Source organism: Malurus melanocephalus, unplaced genomic scaffold (assembly GCF_030028575.1).
Source record: "Malurus melanocephalus ecotype Western Australia unplaced genomic scaffold, MMel_1.1 scaffold_44, whole genome shotgun sequence".
Classification (NCBI taxonomy): Eukaryota; Metazoa; Chordata; class Aves; order Passeriformes; family Maluridae; genus Malurus; species Malurus melanocephalus.
In genome coordinates this window covers 3249029-3270276 of record NW_026623276.1, presented here as the reverse complement: position 1 = coordinate 3270276, position 21248 = coordinate 3249029, and the positions used below count along the sequence as shown (strand labels likewise).

Genomic DNA, 21248 nt, shown 5'->3' with positions numbered 1-21248 from the left:
GCTGCAGTAGATTTTCTGCAATAGGGGAGGGCAGCTTTGCAGGCATAAATTGCTGTTCTTGCTGACAAAACCTCTTTTTAGCCAGAAAGGAAACCACGAGTGACCCAGCCCTCAGTATTGAGTACAGGGGAAAAAAACAGGAGCAGAGAAATCCAGCACAGGGAATTTGTTTTTGCTGGAGCCTCAGATGCAGGCTGTCCTGCTAGAAACCACTGAATCCCTAATCTGGTTTTACAACATCATCGTGTCTTTTTTACTGATGCTTTATTCAGAGCAGAGCTACAGAGCAGCTGTAATGCCATCTAATCCAGTTGCCTTAACCTTCCCTGCACTTCACAAATAAGGTTTTGTTTTCCTCTTGTGTTTTCTTTGGACCAAAACCTGGGATGTCTGGTAGGCTTATCAATTCCTCTTGGTTGCAGGAGGAAGTTTCTCTCTGAGTATTTCCCAATCTCAGTGTTYTCTTCTTTAAAATACACTAATGCAAAAAGCAAGAGGAGAAATATGGTTTAGTCCTACTTCTCATCGCTGTTGATACAGTTTCATTTGCCCTGCCAGTCTCCTATTTTCTCTGTTATTCAGTCAAAAGCAGTAGACCTTTRCTTCCTTTTCTCACTTTACCAGGAAACTGAGGAATTTGGCCTGTTTATTGTGAATTACTCTTGGCATCCCTTGACAGGGAGAGCACCCATGTGTGGGGAGGAGGGATGGGGAAATTACCTGCTGCGAGTGATCTGCTTTGCCTTTTTTAATATCTTTTGGCAACCACATCTTTTAAAATTCTCCATATATAAATATGGAGAATGTGAACATACTATACCAGCTGATGCCTTTCAAAGAGTTATAAAATGTGAAGCCTGTCTGTCTGTCCCTCGTAAACCCTTTCCTCTTTCATCCTGTTGTGTTCCATAGCTGATTTCAGCAACAAGCTTCCCCGCAGGGCTTCCTTGTCCATGGGATTTCTATGCTCTTTGCAGTTCCTTTTGCTGCCATTGCCTCTGTGAGTGATGCTGGGATTCATCAAAGCTTGCCCAGGGCAGGTCACCAAGCATGGTAGCTTGGTCATGTAGAGAGCTGGGACCAGCTGTGAGTGAACAGGTTTGGAAACAGTAGCTGTGTTAACACTGGAAAAGGGAGTTGTCCTGGAATGCTTGAGCATTCATAACATTATTGAATGTCTTTTTACCCACTCTGTAAGTGCCAGTGCTTGCTGCTGATCAAGAAGCAAATTCTCCAGATAACCTTTTCTTCTTCTCCCACTTGTCCTTAGTGTTTGTCATGGATGTACATTGTTGGTAACTGGAAGAAGCTGTATCTCTACAGACATGTCGGCCAATCCCATCTCACAGCACCTCAGAATGTTTCTGTAGCCTTCTAACCTTAGAAGCAATTTAGAATGAAAAATCTGAAAAAAATCAGAATTTTACAAGAAAAATCAGTAACRCTAAAAAAGACTTTCTACAGCCTGTACTGGCAAATCCATGAGTGTGAGGTCTTTGTAAAACCTCAGAAATCTTAAGTGATACTTCAAATAAAGAACTGGTCACAGCTGATTTTCTTGTTCACTTGTATATTTCTGAAAAGTGTGAATCATTTGGGCTGGTATTTGGTTTTATTTTCAGCTTTTTAAACTTGTCTAAATGTAGCATTCGACTTWATATGCAACAACAACCATACACTGTGACTTTGGTGGTTTAAAAGCAGGACAGCAGGAAAAACATTTTTGCTAGGATGGTAGAGTGGCCCTGGGATGAGTTATCCTGAAAAGTGGAATCTGAATTCTGGTAGGTTTATGAGTCACGGCTTTCTGAGAACCAGAGAGAATGACCAAAATATTCATGGTAGTCCTGCTTCAGGTGATAAATTTTGTTAGGATTTAGACCCCAGAGATTCCTTCCCAAACGATTTTTGTTTTCTTTTAATTGATACTTGTGTCTCAGTTATTCTACTTAACTGGAATAAGTTTCACCATGAAAAAGCAAACACAAAACTGTCAATTCATAGTCTTCAAACCATGTCATAGATTCTGTAATATCAAATTAATTTTTTTTTTTTTTTTAGTGTGGTGCTGTTGGCTTCTGCATCCCATCCAGCAGGTAAAATTAACTGAGTTGTTACTTTTTTAGGTTTCCATATTGCTTTTCTTTTCTATGTGTGTTGTCAGAGACCAAATCCTTAGGATTTTAGCCCTGAATATGACCAATAATATATTATCATATAGGAAGAGGAGAGAAGGGTGTATAACTTGGTGTTACTTGCATGGTATTTCCCAATACTTTTGTTAGCTGCCCTTTGCAAACAGGCAGCATAGGACAGACAACAAAGAGCAGTTTTTGAGRTGGTTCATGGTAAAAGACAAGGATTCCCTAAGTCAACATGTCCTCTTCAGAGCAACGTCCCAGCAGTCCATATAGAACAGTCCATAKAGAGTTTCCCTCTTTGCATTGCCCTCAGTGYTGTGCAGRTTTTTTGTTTTRTTGCTTTCATAACACAGATCCCATKGCTTGGMCCCAAATGGCAGGATTTGAARWAGCATCAGGTRAAGCAGTAAAAATGKGGAAATTTAATATTTTATGGWGGCTGATATTCCTACCATATTTATGTTTTCATAGTTAGAAGGGTAGACATCTGCTGGTTTCACCAGATATTTGTTCAGCCAAAAAAACAAAGAAGGAAGTATTTAAAGAAACATAAATTTCCCCTTTGCCTGGTGGTGCAGATTGTGTATATAGGCAATCCCCACCAGGACAGACATATACATTAAGCAAAACAGTYTTGCATTCCAAAAAGTGAACGATGGAGCTTCCTGCAAATCTGTAGAGCCTGAAGGCCAGAGAACTCCTGGGAATTGCCACTGAGGGCAACCAGGGCCCAGGTTCCTGGAAATGCAAGTACTCGAGAGCTCTTCTTAGACCTGGGTGAACTTATTTATACCTCTCAATATGCTCTGTGTTACAGAGTTCAGATGCCAGAGGGGGAAGCAGCCACCATATGTCTGTGTTTCCTGTTGCTTCAGTAGGAACTATCACATGCTGTGTAGTGAAAGAAGTGGATATGATACATGTCTGTCCACTGGCAACTTGTTTAAGCAGAACCTTCTGAATGCTAGCAAAGAATACTCTTATGTATCCCTTTTCCTTTTTTTCAACCAAAGGCAGGAACTGGCTAGMAGCAAGGTCAGAGAGAAATCATTAAACACACCAGAAATGTGGAAAGCATCATAAATGAAAAGTCAGCCAGCCATAAAGGCTCAAAGGAATGTTAAACTAGTAATGTTCATGTAATTGCTGTTGCCTTGCTTGTAACAGTGGGTAATTTTTTTTTCCACCATGTACTGAGTGTATTGCTTTGTCCCCTAGGTGATCTCTTCAGTGCCTTGGATTTTCCATTCCTGTACTTCTACAGGTTTCATAGCAGCTGCTGTGCCAGGTAACCTCTCTATAACAGGTCATGTAAATGGTTTTGTTTCCAAAATAAGAGATCCCAGCCTTGCCTCTCAGTTAAAAATTTTGGAGCATGTAAAGCCTCACTTATACCTCTTTTTGCTGCCATAAGCCAGTGGAATTGCAGAGAATATATCTTTGCATGTCTGTAGACAGCCTGAGATTCAAATGTGCTGGAAGWATATGTGTTTCCTTGAGTGAGTGCATTCTGATCCTTAGAGTTCCCAGTCATCAGTAAAATAATGTTTACCAAATGTAGCAAAGCTTTGATTCATAGCATCTCTCAAACTCTTCTGAAGTCAGATTAGCCCAAACTGCTGTTTGTAGGGATTACTAAATTAGTCTTCAGCAGCATATGGGTGTACAGGGATTTATTTTCCTGTACATCTTGTTATCTAGAAGAATGCTGTTTTGGGTAAAAAGGAAAAGTTTTAGCAAGTGTTCCATTCTTTTGAGCTGCATAAGATCACTGCATAATGGCATAATTCTCACAGAACAACATAAATATGAAAAAAATCCAGTCTTCCCCCCCTGCCCCCAAGTCTTTTACCAAGTGAAAGTGTGGGGTTTTTTGTTTTTTAGAGGGGGTAAAAGATATTTTCATGTTAATTAATGTTAAAAGTATTTCCTGATAAGGATTTTCTTACTTGTATCTGGATTTTTGATTGAAAGGGGATATTGAGAATGAGTGCTAAATAATTTTCAATGTACATAGTTTAGGTGATGTTTTTGCAAGGGTGGTCYGTACAAACTACAAGTAGCTTGCAATTAGTTATTCTGTAGGTAGGTGAAATCAATTTTTCTTGAAGGTGAGGTCTAAATGCAGGCATGAATGGATATCTGTCTAGCACATACATTCTTCTCTTTCACTTCATTAGGACTTTACCACTATGGTAGCCTCTCACTTCTGTTTCCWTTTGCCCACCTTCAGTACATGTGTAGTAGATAGCATTGTACACTACAGGAAGGGGAAAGGAATGGTTTGATGGAGAAATAATCTTCTCAGGTTTTCTCTTACATCTTGAAATCTAGTGTCTTTGTAGATATATGGGATTTGGAGGAAAACCTATTCCATGTAAGGTAAGGKCAAYMGAYGCAGCTAAATCTACTGCCTCTGCATCAGCAGTAAGGTGTAARGTGCTCAATTAATTTAAGGAAATAAATTGGTGTTGATTGTGGCTTCAATATTTTAGGTATTATAATTCACTGTTTCACATTTTTATCTATACATCATCAAATCTGTCTGACTGAAAGGCCTTCACAGCAGGGCAGAAGATCTGGAACAAATTTAAGCTACTGGACTCSTAAAAGTATGAGAAATGCTGGTTCATTGAACTCACTSATTTCTCAGAGTGGARTGCTCCACTGCTCAGYRCTTCATCCTCTGCAACAAGCTGCTRAGTTTAGGCCTGTCTTTTGTCATCAAAGCAGCATCTGGTTCCTTGGCCTCAGGCTTCACACCCATCCCAAAAGATCTTGTGTTATACCTAAGAATTCCTAACATCTAAGTCCTGGGAAATTATCTTATTCTACTCTTTGGTGCCTTTATGGATGTGTGGCTGTGATGGAACTTGGCCACATGTATTAAGAGGGAGCAGCACTTGGCTGATATACTGGAGCCCAGCCCAGAACTTCTGACCTCGGGAGCCACCATTTTCCACCCTTCTGTTGTAGAGAGGGGACCAACTGCATGGCATCACTATCCAGAGCAGCATACCTTCTGCGAATATCAAGGCATTTTTTGCTTCACCACCTGCATGCTGTGTCGATCCTATCTCCTTTCCCATGCAGCTTCCCACAATACTTTATAATCTCTTATGACTCAGTAATTTGTGCTTTACATATTTTGAAGTCCTTTTCTGTTCCCTGCTTGCTGGTTTACRATCAGTGGGTTGTACGTATGTCACAAGTGAAACAAAAGCCAGACCCAAACCTCTTAAACTCCATAAAGTCTGGTGAGATGTGGAACAGAATTCTCTTAAGAATAGTCTTGGMTACCAGAGCACTGGGGACTGCTGTCCTCTACGACTTGAGAATCAAAATCCTCTCAATTGTCAGCAGAAAACTTTGGAGTATCCTGTTCCCAGCACTACTGAGTCATCTATTTATTATATGGTAGAGATGTATTTGACTTCCTAATTGGAATTTAGGCTTCAGGAAGTTGAAACATCTTGAAAGCTTCAGGCAGAAACTTTCCAGTGGTTATTTTTTCAGTTCAAGCCTCTGTGGAGGTTGAAGTGAGTTACTTGCCAAATATGTGTGGTTCCTGCTGAAATTAGCATTGCTGTTATTCAGAGCCATTTCAATGCCTGAAGTTAATATTTCACCTCATGTTTCCAATAATCTCTACTTTTCTGATTATGCAAGTGTATTAGAGACCAGCCATAAGAGCGTCAGACTTGCTTTACCCAGATTCTAGTCACTGACTGAACAAACCCCAAGATGTACTGGACATAATGTAAGCTTCTTGTCTACCAGCTTTTTTACTCCAAATGGGATTAACACTGCAGTTCTGCATTAAAAAAAAAACAAACAAAAAAAACAAAACAAGATGCTTGTAAGAGGTTGTTTAGTTGAAATTAAGAGATTTTATTAACAAGCTTTCCCCATCCCTTGCAGTGGACTGTTGGGATTCTTTCTGATGTTGCACACAGTGAAGCTAAAAAGCAGCACAACCTCAGGGCAATATGCAGCCTGGAGTTTCCTTGCAAAGGTAAGAGAAAGACCCTCACAGGAGCACAGTGGATCTGTGCATCTCCCAGGAGAACTGAGGAATTTCTCTRTCTCTCTAGCTTCTCTTCCTATTCCTCCTTGATGCTTCCTAGGTCCTGTCTGTGCAACTGCACATAGAGTTGAGGCAATAAATATCAGGTGTGTAATATCCCAGGATCATTRGCTGAGATGAAATACTGTGTATAGACTGAATCTAATGGAACTGGGATGATTATTGCAGCTAAGGATTTGGAACATTGAATCCCAGTAATACAGACCTATACTTTCCAAAGGTGTACTGGAGAATATTCCTTYTGAGAGTGGGTGAACCCGCCACTGTTTGCAGTGTGTCTTTCCTGAGCCAAGAGTTAAAACTAATTCCCTGAAGTTCAATACCAGAACTCTCATTGTTTTTGTTGCTAGAGAGATCTGAGGATGTAATTTTCCTTGACATTTACTGGGCTTTTGACAGGATCTCCTACAATATTGTTACATCTAAATTAGACTGTTACCGTCTGGATGGGCAGACAACTAGATGGATAAAAAAATGGGTGGAGGATCAAGTTCAAAAGGYAGAGGTTAATGATTTCTATGGTAACTGGAGTAGAATGGCAAGTGGAGTGGCACAGGGATCTATCCTGGGTCCCTTCCTATTTAACATTTTTATTGAAGAAAGAGAAGTAAGAGAGTGTACTCACATTTTCAAGGGACACCAGATTGGGACGACCAGTCAATGACAATGGAGGATAGAGTTGCCTKCTAGAGGGATCTGGACAGCCTGGAAGAATGGGCCAACAGAAATCATAGAAAATTCATCAAGGGTAGATATGAAGCTCTGCACATGGGAAGGAAGAGTTGGTGGCAATAAATAGAGCCTGGGGACTGAACAGCTGGGAAGCAACTCTGTGGGGAAAAGGACCTGGGATTTTGGTAAACAGCAAGCTGGACATGATACAGCAGTGTGCCCTGGCAGCTAAAAAACCCCAAAGTATCCTGTGTTGTACTTACAAGAGCACAGACAGTAAATTCATGGAAGTGGTCATGACCCTCTCTGCACTTTTTAGCTGACATCTGGAATAGGGAGCCTTGTTTTAGGCACCAGAGTATAGGGAAGATACTGTTAAACTAGGGTGAGTTTGGCAGAGGGTTGCTAAGAAAGACAGGGGACGGGATCACTTGCCTTTTGGGGAGTGGCTGCTGGACCAGGCATGTTCAGCCTGGAAGAGGGACATCTTTGGGAGCACCTGACMTACGGCAGCCACTCAGTAGCTGTGGGGAAATCATCAGAACACAGACCCAGGCTATTCACAGTGCTGTGTAGGGATCTGTGTGTATGATAAACAGAGAGGTTCAGACTGGGTGCAAGGAAAAGTTTTTTCACYGCAAGGACAAGTCAGGCAAGGGCAGAGATTGTCCAGGAAGGCTGTGCTGTTTCCGTCTTTGAAGGTTTACAAGACCAAACTGGATAAAGCCCTAAGCAACCCAGTCTGACCTCCTGAAGTCCATTCCTACTGGAATTATCCTATGATCTGTGGATCTAGGGTCTGGCTGTACTTGATTTAAGCTATTAACAACTCATTTTTTTTAATTATCGGCGGTAAATACAATCAAAGGAGCTTGCCAGACTCCTTTTCCCTGGTTATATTTTACTTCATTTCATCACCCTCAGCTGGGTTGTCTGCAAACCACAACCTTACTATGTGGTTTGTGATCTCACCTTCCCTACTACAGTGAATGAAGCTGTTACATTATCAAAAAAAAAAAAGCCAACAGAAAACCCCCACCAAAATCATAGACTAGCAAAATATGCTTCTTTAAAAACTGTAGTCAAATGAAAATGGTTGGTTTTTTTTTTGGGTTTTTTTTTTTTTTTTTTTTTTCCTGGGGATAACAAGAATGGAGTGACATGGATTGGTTTGGGCTTTGCAAAACTGTTCCCCACTGTACAAGTCACATGGATTTTCTCACTAGTTTGAATTTCTTCCAAACATTCTGACGGCAGATTTTGATACCTTAGCTTTCTTCTTGCTCCTTGGTAGCAAGTCAACTGATCTAAAACTTGCCCTTGAGTATTTTTTTTTGGTTGGTTGTTTTTTGTTTAACATTCTGGGTTGGAGACTAGAATAGCTGGCTCTGCTGGTAGGTGTTGTGAATGAGGGTAAATGATTCTACATGTGGTATTCATGACCTATTGGAAAAAAATGCAGGCAAAGATGTGTTGTGCAATTTATTTTAAGCAGATTTGGGTCTGTCCCAGCTGAAGTGGATCAGAGCCACCAAGTCTGGACTGGATCAAAGCTTTCCCAATGYTTCTAGATTAGTAGGGGTTTGGCCATCTGTAGAAAAAAAGTGGTAGAAAGTTTGCTCTAGCCATAGTTGTCAGTGTAGTTATGTACCTTTATAATAACTAAAAACTTGTCCCTCTGTCACTGTGAGAATTTAATCTGCTCTTTAGCCMTTGAAAGTGCATGCTTTTCAATGTACATGGTTTAATTGTCTTGCTTGGAAGGTTTTTGTAACAGAGCAATTAGTCCTTTTCCTGTTGTATCTTCTAACCCTGTTCTCAAATTATGTGTCTTATCTTGAGCTGGAAGAGGTTAATAAGTAATGAAGACATGAGATCTGTCTGTAGCACTAATAATTTTATCAACGCTAYGGTTCCACTAATGCCTTCCACTAGTGTTTTAAAGCTTGCTGTGTGACTTATTTTAGGGTTCTACCGTACCTGTCTAAGGATGTAAGAGGAGCATGGAGGRACTGCTGCTCCAAGTGCTGTAATGCAGCTGCTTTGGGGTTAGAAGTCAGTGARTGCTTGAAAAGTTTAGAAGCATTATACATCAATTTTAGAGCAAGGATCAAAAAAGACTGCAGAGACAGACATGGACAGGCAGAAAGCAAGAGCCGAACTAGAGCTTGCCTGCAGGGTAGGGGCTGATCTACCAGCTCCCAAAAGACTCTCCCAAGGAACCTTGTGTCTACAAAGAACTATAAATTTTTTTATTATGTAGTAAAGATTTGAGTCCCATCTGTCTGGTCATTAATACTATTTTCTGCAGTTGTTTGAAAGTGTTAAAACTATGYACTGATCCAGCTCAGCATTGCCCAGGTATGAGGGCTGTGTCAGTCACATCTAAAATCTTTTAAGTGCAGAAAAGCAGCATTTAACTAGCACTGTAAAAATCTGTTTAAATCTAAGTGTCTAGCTCCCTTAAAAAAAAAAAAAAAAAGGAAGGAAGTTAATGTGGATAAAGAATAAAGATAGAAAGTATTTGAATCTGGACTTGCAGAATGGGATCCAGTGGAAAAAAAAAAAAAAAAACCACCTCTGGTCACAATAACAGCTTTGCATTCCCACATGAGCATTTTTCTTGGATTGAGTAGTGCCCTAGATCATCCTCTTAATCTCTCAGACTGACTGGAGTTTTCACCAGCAGTTGGAAAGGAGCAGCGTTTGAGGCCAGAATATGTTTATGTTGCAAATGAGCCAAGAAAGGAGAATGCTGTAGTCCTCAGACAGCAGCACAGGCCTCCAGGGAGGTGCAGAGAATTGGAAAATCTGTTTTCCATTTGGATCCTTTGTACCTATGTGACTGATGAGCTGGGGCTGAGATCGTTGTCACAGCTTCATGTCCAATAAACTAACCATGAGATCTGATCAGCTCTGCTTTGCACATCCAAGGACACATTCTTTGTGAAGCCYGCATATTTGGCCTCCCTGCCTTCTAATTTTTCATTCACTTAAAAACTGGAGCTGGGTCATAACTCGTTGTTATGATCTTTACTTTGGCTGTGGCAACCTAATCAATGTATGAGGTTTCTAAAYTCTTCCCTCTAATGATTTCTGACAGCTTTTGTGTCAGAGCATTGCTTTTTGCAGACAGATGAAGCACAGGTTTCATGTGTGTATGTAGTCCTGTGTGATAGTTAGAGTGACAAATGCTCTCTGCACTTTTTCTTCAAAATCAAATAGTGTGTGTGTTAGTCATTTCTGTATAAATTCATGAGAAATGCCAAAAAAAAAAAAAAATCAGTGAAGTGATCTGTATAACAACAAAAAGAAGTTTTGAAGAAGTCCAAGAAACATGAAATGCTTTGTCATAGCCTTGCTCAAATCTAATCCCCAGAAGAGCAAGGATTTGAAGCTGTACTGAGATTTCTTGTTTTAATTTGAAAGCTCTGCTAGTATCATGGGTCATATACTGGAAAGAAAAAAATGGAGATGTTCATATATACAGACAGAAGCATCTGGTGAGAATGCTAATGAGCTCTAACAGTGCTGTCAGTGAGTTTGTTTTGATTAAGGTTGCCAATCTATATCTGGTGATGAAGCCTGTTAGGATCTCTAAAAGTTAAGCAGCAGAAATAATTTAAATCATTAATTAAGTGGAAAAATTCAGCAAGATATTTTTACTTATGAATTGGTATTCCCGTATCATATTTAGTGCTATCCTGATAAACTAATAGTAGGAAATTCAGCTTGTTCCCAGTAGGAACTTATTGAGGCAGCTTGTTATAAAGAGAAAGAACAAATGGGAAGGTCAGAGGATTTTGAATTCTCTCTTTCTTCCTCCCTCACCTGAGGAAAGGAAATTGAATAACTGAAATCAGGTTGCGTTGAGCTTAACACTGATTTTCCTATGCATGGGTTGGAGGGAAATATAGATTAATCAGATCAGGAGTGTGCAACTGTTTTCTGTATAACCATCCCAGGCACTGTTATGTAATCTACAGTTTATCTGAACAGTGTTGGAGGCTCCCTAATACATAAAAGCATCCTCTGACAGCTGCTTTAGTTCCTTGTTTGTTAACTTTAGATATGTTTGCCCCGGGTCATCCTGTGTTTAGTGCTGGCTGCCAGACATTGCGAAAGCAGCTTTGCAGGAGTGTTTGAAAGCATCTCTTATCTGTGGGTTCTGTGTACTAACTGTAGCCCACTGTACTGTGGCCCAGCCGGTTTAGTCATCCCCCAAAATTTATAATGGTTGTTCAGAATGGCTCTTCCTATTCAGAATGACTCCTGTAGTCTTGGATTTTTAATTTTGTGTCTGCGTTTTTGTTTCTTTGCTCCCCTGGTGTCTTGAAGAGAATGGATAGACTAGATCCTTCTTCATGTCAGTACAAAAATAAATTGATGATATCCATCTTAATGGTTGGAAAAGTACTGATATTTTTATTAAACCAGAAATTATCTTTTTTCTGCTTCTCATAAAATGGAGAGGCCACAACTGCAAGTCATCTGGGGCTCCTCGCCTGGTTATGCTCACTGCACCTCTCTTCACACATAGCATTTCACATGAGAATTTTTTCTGCTGTAGTTCCAGGGGCAAACCGAYGAAGAGAAACAAAATTAATTATGCTTTGCTACAGTGTTCAATTTTAAAGTCTCTGCCAAAGCATGTGCTTCAGTTTGTATACCTCTTAATTCCTATCTCACTGCTGCTTAGCATGCAAGTGCTAGAAAATATTCTGCTGGGGGCTATTTACTCTCAGCAAATTTATAAAGGAGTCCTGCCATGGTATCTTCTGAAGCAAATGTCTCTCCTTGTTCTTCTCTGCCCTAATGGAACAGGATTCTGGAGTTAAAAATCCTGTTAAAAAATTTTATATGTATATCATAACTAGAACCAGAACGTGTTTGATTTTCTATCACTTGCCCACTTGGTTATATTGTAGACTGAAGCAGTGTCTTCTTTGCATGCTGCTGGGCTCAGGCAAAAGTGACAGTGAGATTCTTGGCTGAAAATCACATTGCTTTCTTGGCTTGGACCTCGTAAAGCTTTAGGCAAAAATGTCATAAACTCCCACTGAAGTTCCATAAACACAGTGTGTTTTCATTCGGCAAAGATCCTGCACTTTGTGCAAGACTGTCTTAAGATCTCTGCTCACCCAACCTGGAAAAACCATGCAGCTGCAAGCCAAAGCCCTGGGAGAGAAGGAGAATTGTGTGCTAGACCCATCTGGACTCTACTGTCTTTGCTCTTTGTGGCAAAAGTGTGGTTAGAAGTGCATCTCTAATCTCAGAGAGGAAGGTTCTGTGACCCTTAAGTTGTCAAGGATTCCAAGAAGGGGTTCATAGGAGTAGAGCTGAACTTCTTCCATCTACACACCTTATGCACTTTGATGCAGGTGGATATGCACACATATATGCATAAAAGTAATTTAAAATTGTAAAAATCCTTATTGATTTGTGATTGGTCCTCACTCTATGAAATATGCACATTTATTCTTGCTACACATAGTTGATTCCTGTGAGTCACCATGGGAGCTATGCAAATACCTTGGAAAAGAAAATGTGTTTCTCAGAGGAGCTTCAAGCAGAGAAGGCAATCAGTGTGCACTTCACTGCATCATAAGGGTGTATAAAAAAGACCAGTTGCTAAAACCTTAAAAATACAGGTTTTCTGGTAGTTTCCATGGATACAGCTTGATAGTTATGCTGTAGCAGCCAACACTAATTACACCATATAATTGCTGGGGAGACTTCAGTCTCCATAACAACTTCATTGTGTGCTACATGGCCACTAAGCTAAGTGACACAGGCTCCCTGGGGCACTATTGCAATTTAAGGAAGCCCCCTTGTAAGAACAGCTGAGACTTGCTGGAGATTTTGAATCTCCAGGTAATGGAAAATTTTAATGTTGTGAGGGCGGTGTAAATAGCTGCGATTGTGTATCCACTGAAAATACCAGCTACACAGCTTTCAGGCATGACATGGTCTCACAAATAAGTGCATAAAGTTATGTGTTGTCACTCAGGGGTGATATCGCWGCACAATTTTCATCTGTGCTCAATATAGTAAATCCAGTTTCAGCAGACATTAACTTTCAGCCGTAAGAGATGTTCTGAAATAGTTTGTCTCCTTTTATCCATTACGATATCCATTTCAGATGTATGTTTGGTAATGGCATTTTCTTTAATGTAAAGTTAAAGGCAGAACTGTGAGCTTGGAGCATSTCTTTGAAAGGTATTTTTTCATTCCTACCTTTGACAAACCATCCCTATGCTTGACAGTAAAAAATGGCAATTCAAAAGTGAATTGTTTCAAATCTAACAGAATTTTGAATTGCAGAGAATGCAGGTTCCTTGGTTCCTCTGCGTAATAGATTCCTAGTCTCCCGTGTTTTTATTTGGTCTCCTGGAGTTACTCGCATATGGAGAGCTGAGGCTGGGACATGAATCATTATTGTGACAAGGAAAAGTCAAAAGAATGAGAACTGCCTCAGAAGTCATTTCCATTGCTAACACWCTGATGTAAATGCCAAAATTACATGGGAGAGCTGTGATCTGTGTTACATATTAATGTAGAAGGCTCCAAAGCTTGCTAAGGCTGGGCTTCCATAAATGAGCAAGAATAGCCACAYTCTTCTCCTTTGCTGGTTCTCTGTTCTTTTCAGGATGTGCCTTGTTGATTTTTAAATACCTTAATGGGTGAAATGTCTCCAGACTATCTCACAGATCTTGAGCCTTGACCTCTATGATCGGCACTTGGTGTCACACTTCAGGTGGCTTCCTTCAGAAACTTCAGCAGCTGCTCACTGAAACAGGTCCCTGTGTCTTTCTCTTCCCCAGCTCATACCCAATCTTTGCCAAACTTCAAGTGCATTCATTTCTCAGTCCAACTCTGTACACCTGTTTAAGGATTAGATTTTGATTTTCGACAAAGGTGAGCAAACAGCCATAGAGCTCTAGGGAAGGCAGCCTAAAAGGACTATGTCYTGTTCCTGATATATGTGGTGGTCATGGAAGTCACATAGGCTTCAGACAATCTCAGGAGATGACTGTGGGCTGTTCTGGACCTTTACACAGCCAGCATGGAGAGGAAGAGGGCAGAGTCCAGCTTTCCCTCCGCACATGTTGCTGGTGGATGGTTGTTCTAAGGGGCCAAAAGGGAATGGGTCTGTCTTGCAGAGGCTTCCCCAYCTTTCTGAGGGAATGGGAGGCCAAGAGTATAGTCAGCTATAGTCACTTCTGTCTTCCCATGTCTTCCCATGCATGGGACACACAGAGACTGGTGACTCCCACAGTGTGTAACCTTGTGACATTGCTCATAAAAGGCATGCTCAACATTGATCAGCTGTATAAATGCTTTTTAAAAAGAATTTTTAAAGTATCCTATTTTTTTAAGTTTCTGATGGAATATTTTGATCTTTTGTAAAATTTGATGGTTAGAAAGCCCTGGAAAGTTGTCWTTTTTTAATGGAAAAATAAAACCTTAAAGAATAGCGATTCTTCCTTGCAGTCCTTAGCATAATAATAGTAATAATAGCATGTCACTCTTTTTCCATTACATCATTACTAAAACAGCATAAACACACCAAAGAATGGCAATACAGAGTTATTATTGTTGGGTAGTATGGAAATGGGCCAGTGGGGAGATTTAGTTATCTACTCTGGGAATTGTTTGTTTATGAATTAGGTTTTCCCAAAGGAGTTGTGAGATGGGAAATACAATAGGAAATGGACTTTATACATGCATAGAAATACCAAAACTGTAAGTGTCATCTGGGAGAGAGGTTGATGGAAACTTGCTATTTTTGCTAACAGATTTTCTAAAAAACCTTGATTACGCATCCCAAAGTTTCCTATGCTATTTTGATACTGCTGATATCCTCYGCAGAGCTCTGAGTTAGTCATGACAGAAAAATGTTTTACATCTGATAATACTGACAAGGAACATAGGCACTTCAGATGTTTCTATAGATTTTAATAATGGAAAATTGCATTGCATTGTTTTTCACTAAAATATTCTCCTTAAGCTGGGCATCCCCATTGGTTCTCACAGCCCTCTTGAACMCTTCCAGCAGCGTTTGGGCTTTCCATGCATAAGTGAAGCAGCACGCAATAGTGTCTGTTCTCTTACAGCAGTGACACTTGGGGGGCAAGTAGAGGTTTGAAGAGGCACTCAAGAAATGCACAGATATTGAACTGACAATGGCCTCAGTCTGCAATGTTTTGCCTGAGACCTTCATGCAATCGAGCATGGAAGGAGCAATCTCTGAGAATGTGTGTGGCATCCCACACAACACCCTCTTCTACAGCAAAAGGTTCCAGATGTGCTCAGTCTTGGGCTRGTCCCCATCTGGGTCATTTGATCCAGTTGTGGCAGTGCCTTCAGAGTGMACAGCTGGGTGGATGTTCACTGCCTAATGCCTACATGGAAAAGTTCGCTGTCGGATTTCAGGTTGCTCAGGGGGCATTCACTGCTCTCAGTCTTCTGGTCTKTTTTGTGAAGGTATTATCTAGTATAGGGCAACACCTAAGCACATGGCTTTGGGCTGAGTGTCTGGCTGACTTTTGAAAAGACATACAGTTTTTGTGATGCTTGGAAACACACTGATGTTGCCTGTAACATCTGCAATTGGCCCCATTTTTTTTGCCTTAGTCAACTCATTGTTGAAATAATCTTTCAGAAGCTGTGGGTGCTTGAGCTATGATCTCTTGCACCTCGAAAGATATCAGATGGACAGGGATTGAAAGAATCAGTCTGGTCAGTTTGGACTTCAGTAAGAATTATAAAATGGTGCACATAAAGTAGCTAAATTATGAAGACTTACCACAGCCTATTACTTAAAAACACTGTCTGCTGGAACCAGCTTTTTCATTTCTCCTTGTTGCCAGCTGAGCCACCACTGAGCTGCTGCTGTGGAGGTCATGGTCCACCTGTGAGGAGTTTGGAAGTGCAGCCTCTCCTGCAAGGCATTTAYAGTAACAATTCCTGTCTGATGCCCACCCCATGGGCATCTAGCACTTGGGAAGAAAACGGGCACAGGCAGAAGCTGAACGCATTCCTTCCCAAGGAGCCAGCTCCTTTTGTGCAAGATATACCTAGCAAACTGTCAGTTGGCTGTTAAATTTCCCACTTAAGTGCGACAATGAAAAGCATGGTCATTTTATCTGGGTTATCTTCATTAACTCATGAGAGGAAGAATAACTTGAAATGCCAAAAGGCTTGAGCTCTTGCTGAGCTTAACATAGGGTGACGTGTATTTTATTGTGCTATTTCACAGCAGCAGAGGGTTTGACTGCTGCCCAAAGCTGAAAATCAATACATCTCAAATCAGATAGAAAAATTAGTTATTTTACACAGTGTACTCTATTACTGACCAGTAAAACTCAGTATCTCAAACAGAAGATTATACTGAGACTGAATAAAACTAAAGCGAGGTGTATGTTTTTTTACAGGTTCGTATCTGCTTGAAAGGTTCCAGGGACTGAACAATTTTAGYAGTAGTAGACATTATATAGAAATTTTTCTAGGACAGAAGTTTAATAAAYTRCATGCCATGAGAGGTAAGTTTTGTRTCAGYTAAGGTCAAGATGCAAATACCTCCTTTTCTCTGATGTGTACTGCAGACTTGCTGCATTAGGGGAGAGCCATAAATTCTCCCAAATTCTCTGCCATCATCTTGATTAAAACTTTCCTTAGTCCAATTCAGTTTGTGTCTGTGAACCTAGTAGGTAGAACACTTTATAGTTGTTGTTGTTGTTGTAATGCTTATTCCATTACACAAATATTTAATAATTAATAAAATAAGAACAAGATGATGAATCACATTGCCCTGTCAGCTTCTGAGCTTAGAGGTTTCAGGGGAGAGGCTAAATGTCAGGAGCCATTTAAGGCCTTTGCAGTAACGAGGCAGCATATAAGCAAAAGAGACTCCGTGACAGGCTGAAAAGATTCAGAAAAAGTACACTGAAGCATTATAACACATGAAGCATTTACAGGAAACGGAAGGTGTTGGGTCTTAAGTTTGGTGAAATAGCAAGAATGGGCAAAATGCWTCTTGGTAAAGTCAAAGAAAATCAAATTTATTTGGTATAAAGAAGCCTTCTCATATCCCTTGTTAAATGACTTTTGTTGTCCTTACTTGACAAAGCTTCAGCTGCATGGATTGTGCCTCTGTCTGCAGAACTGACCTGAACAGATGCTGTTAGTCTGGTACATGTGCACACACCTGTTGGAACCATGATTGATYGTGTTTCCATATCAGCAAAGCTCCCTTTGGGACAGCGTACAAGAATTGGGCAGGCTGTTCCCTTTGTGTGGAAAGGAACTGGAACTCTGAAAGTAATTACAATAGCTGGATTATGGATGGGCACATTTAAGAGAAATATTTAAATATGAGCAGAGGTACTGTTAAAGTTGAGGTCTGTACCACAGACACTTTACACTTTATAGGCTGAAGATTGGTGTCACTGCTCCAGCTATCTCAGTCACAAGAAGGGGAAATGGATGTTTTGTCCATTTTCTCCAATAGAAGAGGGCAAATGCTTCTTCTTTTGGGTTTGGCTTTGATCAGGAAGTCTGATCTTTATGTGTGAGTGAAGGTAGTGTGAAGTGGCTACTTGATGTTCAGAAAGAAATCACTATCATAATTTTCAACCCAATGTGGTATTTTTCAAGGAGCAGAGTTTTGATTTTCTTTAAATGTGTCCCTTTTTTTTTTTGAGGAAAGCAAAGTAAGTCATAATATGCTTGTAGCAGTTCAGTCCTATTTCACCAGTGATATAAGTTTGCATATTTCTATGGTGTGTGTATATATATATATATATATAGCATATGTTTCTATATGAATGCATATATAGATATATGTTTATACATTGACAGATGTACATCTTTCTGATAAGGAAAAGTCTTGCCTTGCTTCTCTTTGATCATTGTAAATATAACCATGGTATCCTGTTTCTCATAAGAGGAGAATTTTCTTATGCAGGTTCTATTAATTACACTCCATAACCCTTCTTTCCTTATTGTTCTTTAACATTGTAAGATGTTTCTGCAACATGAAATATTTGTCATATCTTTGTGATGGCTCTTGTAAAGCTTTAAAAAGAGTGAGGCAGTGGAGAGACAAGGAAATTAAGGCCAAGAATTGAAGTGGTTATCCATGAGCTATATTTAAAGTCCTGGTATGGCTGAGAGCTGTAAGATGAGTGCCTTATATGTCAAAGATGTTAAGGCAGAAAATTCTCTAGAAGTGATTCTAAGGCACAGACAAATGGATTTTTCTGAGCTCTTCTGAACTGTAGGATGGGGCTGGACACACAGCTGGGTTCCAGAATGCCCTGGTAACCACAGCTTCAGTGTCCCCTAAGGGTTCATTTTCTCCTGCAGCCAAACTGCTAATGAGATGCCTACAGTGCAAGCACAATAGCCTGGCCACTTTTGTCTTATATGGAATTAAAAAAATTATAAAGTTAGACAACAGTTCAGCAGTTCTTTTGGTATTCACATGATGCTCAGGGTTAAAAATTACTTACTGTAGCATATTAATCTGAAAGGATTCTACATTAATGRTGTATTAAATCTAGTAAACAGGATGCTCAATGTTTTTAAGGAAGATTTAAGGATGCAACCACCTGTTGGTCCAGCCCTGCACTTGCAGGATCGGCATCATGGTTGTATTGGTCACCAAATCCTGGAAAACAAAAAGACCTTACAGAAAACAACACTGAAAAAAATCTTCATAAATGTGATAGAGGATGGATACCTAATTCTTTAAATCCTGGAACTGCATTTGGGTACCTAGCCATGGAAATGCAGAGGATTATCTTCCCTCTGAATGCATATTAGGGCTGATTAAGAAAACTACTTTCTTATCACAGTCGAAAGCTAATATATAGAAATACTCCTCTGCAGTAAAGAGCTTATTGGTTTAGGTACTTGTAATGTAAACAAGAAAAACCAACCTAAAATATCAGATGATTTTTCTAGAGGCAAGCATTTATACTGCTTTTGTTGTGAAAACATTTTAGAGGGCAAGTTCTGATTGTGTTTGTCATTTGATCTACCCTCTCCCTCTGTTTTTAGTATGTTCTGTATTTAAAATGTAACATGTAGGTGATTTTAAGCTTTGTCAGAAGGTAATTGCAATGAAAACCAGATAGATTAATTTATACTAGAACTTTTATCATTATCATTAGGCATTTGGCTACCAAGGCATGTTTCAACACTGGCTGCTTCTGAGTCACAATACATAGAATTAATTGTGTTCTCAACCCCTGGACTTCACCATCATTGCTTTTATAATGCTGAAAAAAAGATAAAAGAAGAAGAAGAAGAAGAAGAAATATCAAATATAAAGAAAGGGCAGAAGAGAGTGACCAAAACATCCTTTGAGAAACAAGATGCTATAGAGAAGATGGAGATGAGTGCAGACATTTAGGCAAATATGAAATAAAGATTCTCAAAGAAATTTACAGCAGCTGAAAAAACTTCGGTGTGGCAGGATCAAAGCAGGATCAAAGCTGTGTGAATCATGAAGTTACTGACTCTGTCATTGTTGCCATGGTGCCACTGTTGCCATGGTGCCAGCATCACCAGGTTATCGTTTAAGGAACAGCTTGTGTGTTAGAGGGGTTAAAGGGTTTTCTTCCTTCAGGAGAGCTGAGCTGAGTCCTCCTATGAGCAATGTGCACCTAAGTATGCTGTAATGCACAAACTGATGGTGTTGTCTGCTGATTTCATAGACTGACAGTCTCCAGTTAARTCTGTCAGGGGATGAAATCCCTCAGGGCACGTCTGCAGTTTGGTCAGGCTGAGGGTAACACAGCAGATGTGCTCAAGTTAGTGTGAAACTAATGGGCAGAATTGAGASTGAAGCCTGTTTTGCTTTCCCCTTTCCTCCAATGTATTTCACATTGATTTGTTTCTTTCTCTTGTTTGGGCTGCTCAGCTTTTCAGACAGGATCACAGCGTTGCTGTTTCCTTTGGGAAGAGCCATTATTTTAGTGGTTCAAGCTTCATTACCTCTCCTTGGAAAAAACTGTGTGGCTGCTTGAAATCCTTCCTTGTCAGTGGATTTATTTAGTAGTGCTCCTTCAGAGACTGCATTATCACCTGAAGCCCTTAGGTTAAGCAGCATAATTTGTCTTCCTTTTTGATTGGTAACAACTTACAATGAAGTTGAAAACTCACAGTTTGTTTCATTGTATTGATTAATACAGCTAAATGAGTATGATGGGGGAAGGGACTTTAAAAAAAAGTTGGTCAGAGGAATTTTGCCTGAATTTGCTGTATCTTTTTTAACCAGAGACTGACCTTTGTAAATTTGAAAAATGTTTTCTGAAGAGCCTTTGAGCTGCTTGAAATGATTGTGCAGAAAGTTTTATCATTGCAATAGGCAATCTAATTGAAAGCTTCCAGGGAAGTTTTTATTTCTGTGGTAGATCATCCCCAAAGCTGACCTCAAATTAAACAGCTAATGGTACTTYGATTTTGTTTGATTCAGCATGCAGGATTCATTCATTCAAATACTTAATTCTGCTCATGATGGAAGGCATCTCCTATGCACATTWTCTGCAGCTGTTAATAGTACTTTATTTTCTTTGATGACCATGGGGAAAAACCAGTATTTTTTTTCTACACAGTTCATTTGTATTTGTTTTTTTCTGTGCCCTAATAGCCAGCAATCCAATCAGACTTGACATTAGTTCCAGTCCCATCCTCTCTTTCTCGAGAGGGAGGATACATACCATGTTTGTCATCTTTAACATGGATTTTTGCTGCCAACTAATGGCAGATTTCCAGTGRCAGTACCAGCCTTCCACAATCAGTGAAATTACTGGTGGTCACTGGTGCTTCTCCTTACTCACTGCTGACTTTCTGCAGTTTGAAACCTCATAGTCAGCACCAGTTCTATAAAGATCTCCTCTTAAGTCTGGKTTATGTCAAAAAGGCTTGTCATTACATGCTGGACACTCCAATCAGGGTTTGGACAGGGAGATCCCAGTCCCTCAGCTTTCTTCCATGTATTTGGCTGTCCTAGTAAATGCCTTCATCTGTTCACCTGTTTGTGTAGCTATTAGCTGTCTGTGGATGAAAGTATTCTTGCTAAGGTGCAGAGAATTTACCCATCTGACAGTGTTTCATTGCTTTAAATTTGGATGAAGGAAAGCAGATGAGAGGTACACAGAAATGGTTTATAGACCACCTGAGATGGTAAACATATGTAAACGAAGAAAAATGGTATTAAAAACTTAGRACATTCATGTGAATTAATAAATACAGAAGATGGCATTAAAATTGTTCCTTTTTCCTATTCTGAAGATTTTGGTTTGGTTTTGCTATATTTCCATACCTGGCATAACATT

At 39.9% G+C, this 21248-nt stretch overlaps 1 protein-coding gene across 2 annotated transcripts in view; it reads left to right on the top strand.

Annotated features, from left to right (window-relative positions):
• TMEM241 (transmembrane protein 241) overlaps positions 1-21248 on the top strand; it is a 55040-nt gene that overhangs the window by 23865 nt on the left and 9927 nt on the right. For both annotated transcript variants that reach the window (XM_057364941.1, XM_057364940.1), the window contains exons 11-13: positions 2062-2096; positions 3360-3429; positions 6063-6156. In XM_057364941.1, coding sequence (XP_057220924.1) covers positions 2062-2096; positions 3360-3429; positions 6063-6156 — 199 coding nt within the window. The remainder of the gene's footprint in view (positions 1-2061; positions 2097-3359; positions 3430-6062; positions 6157-21248) is intronic.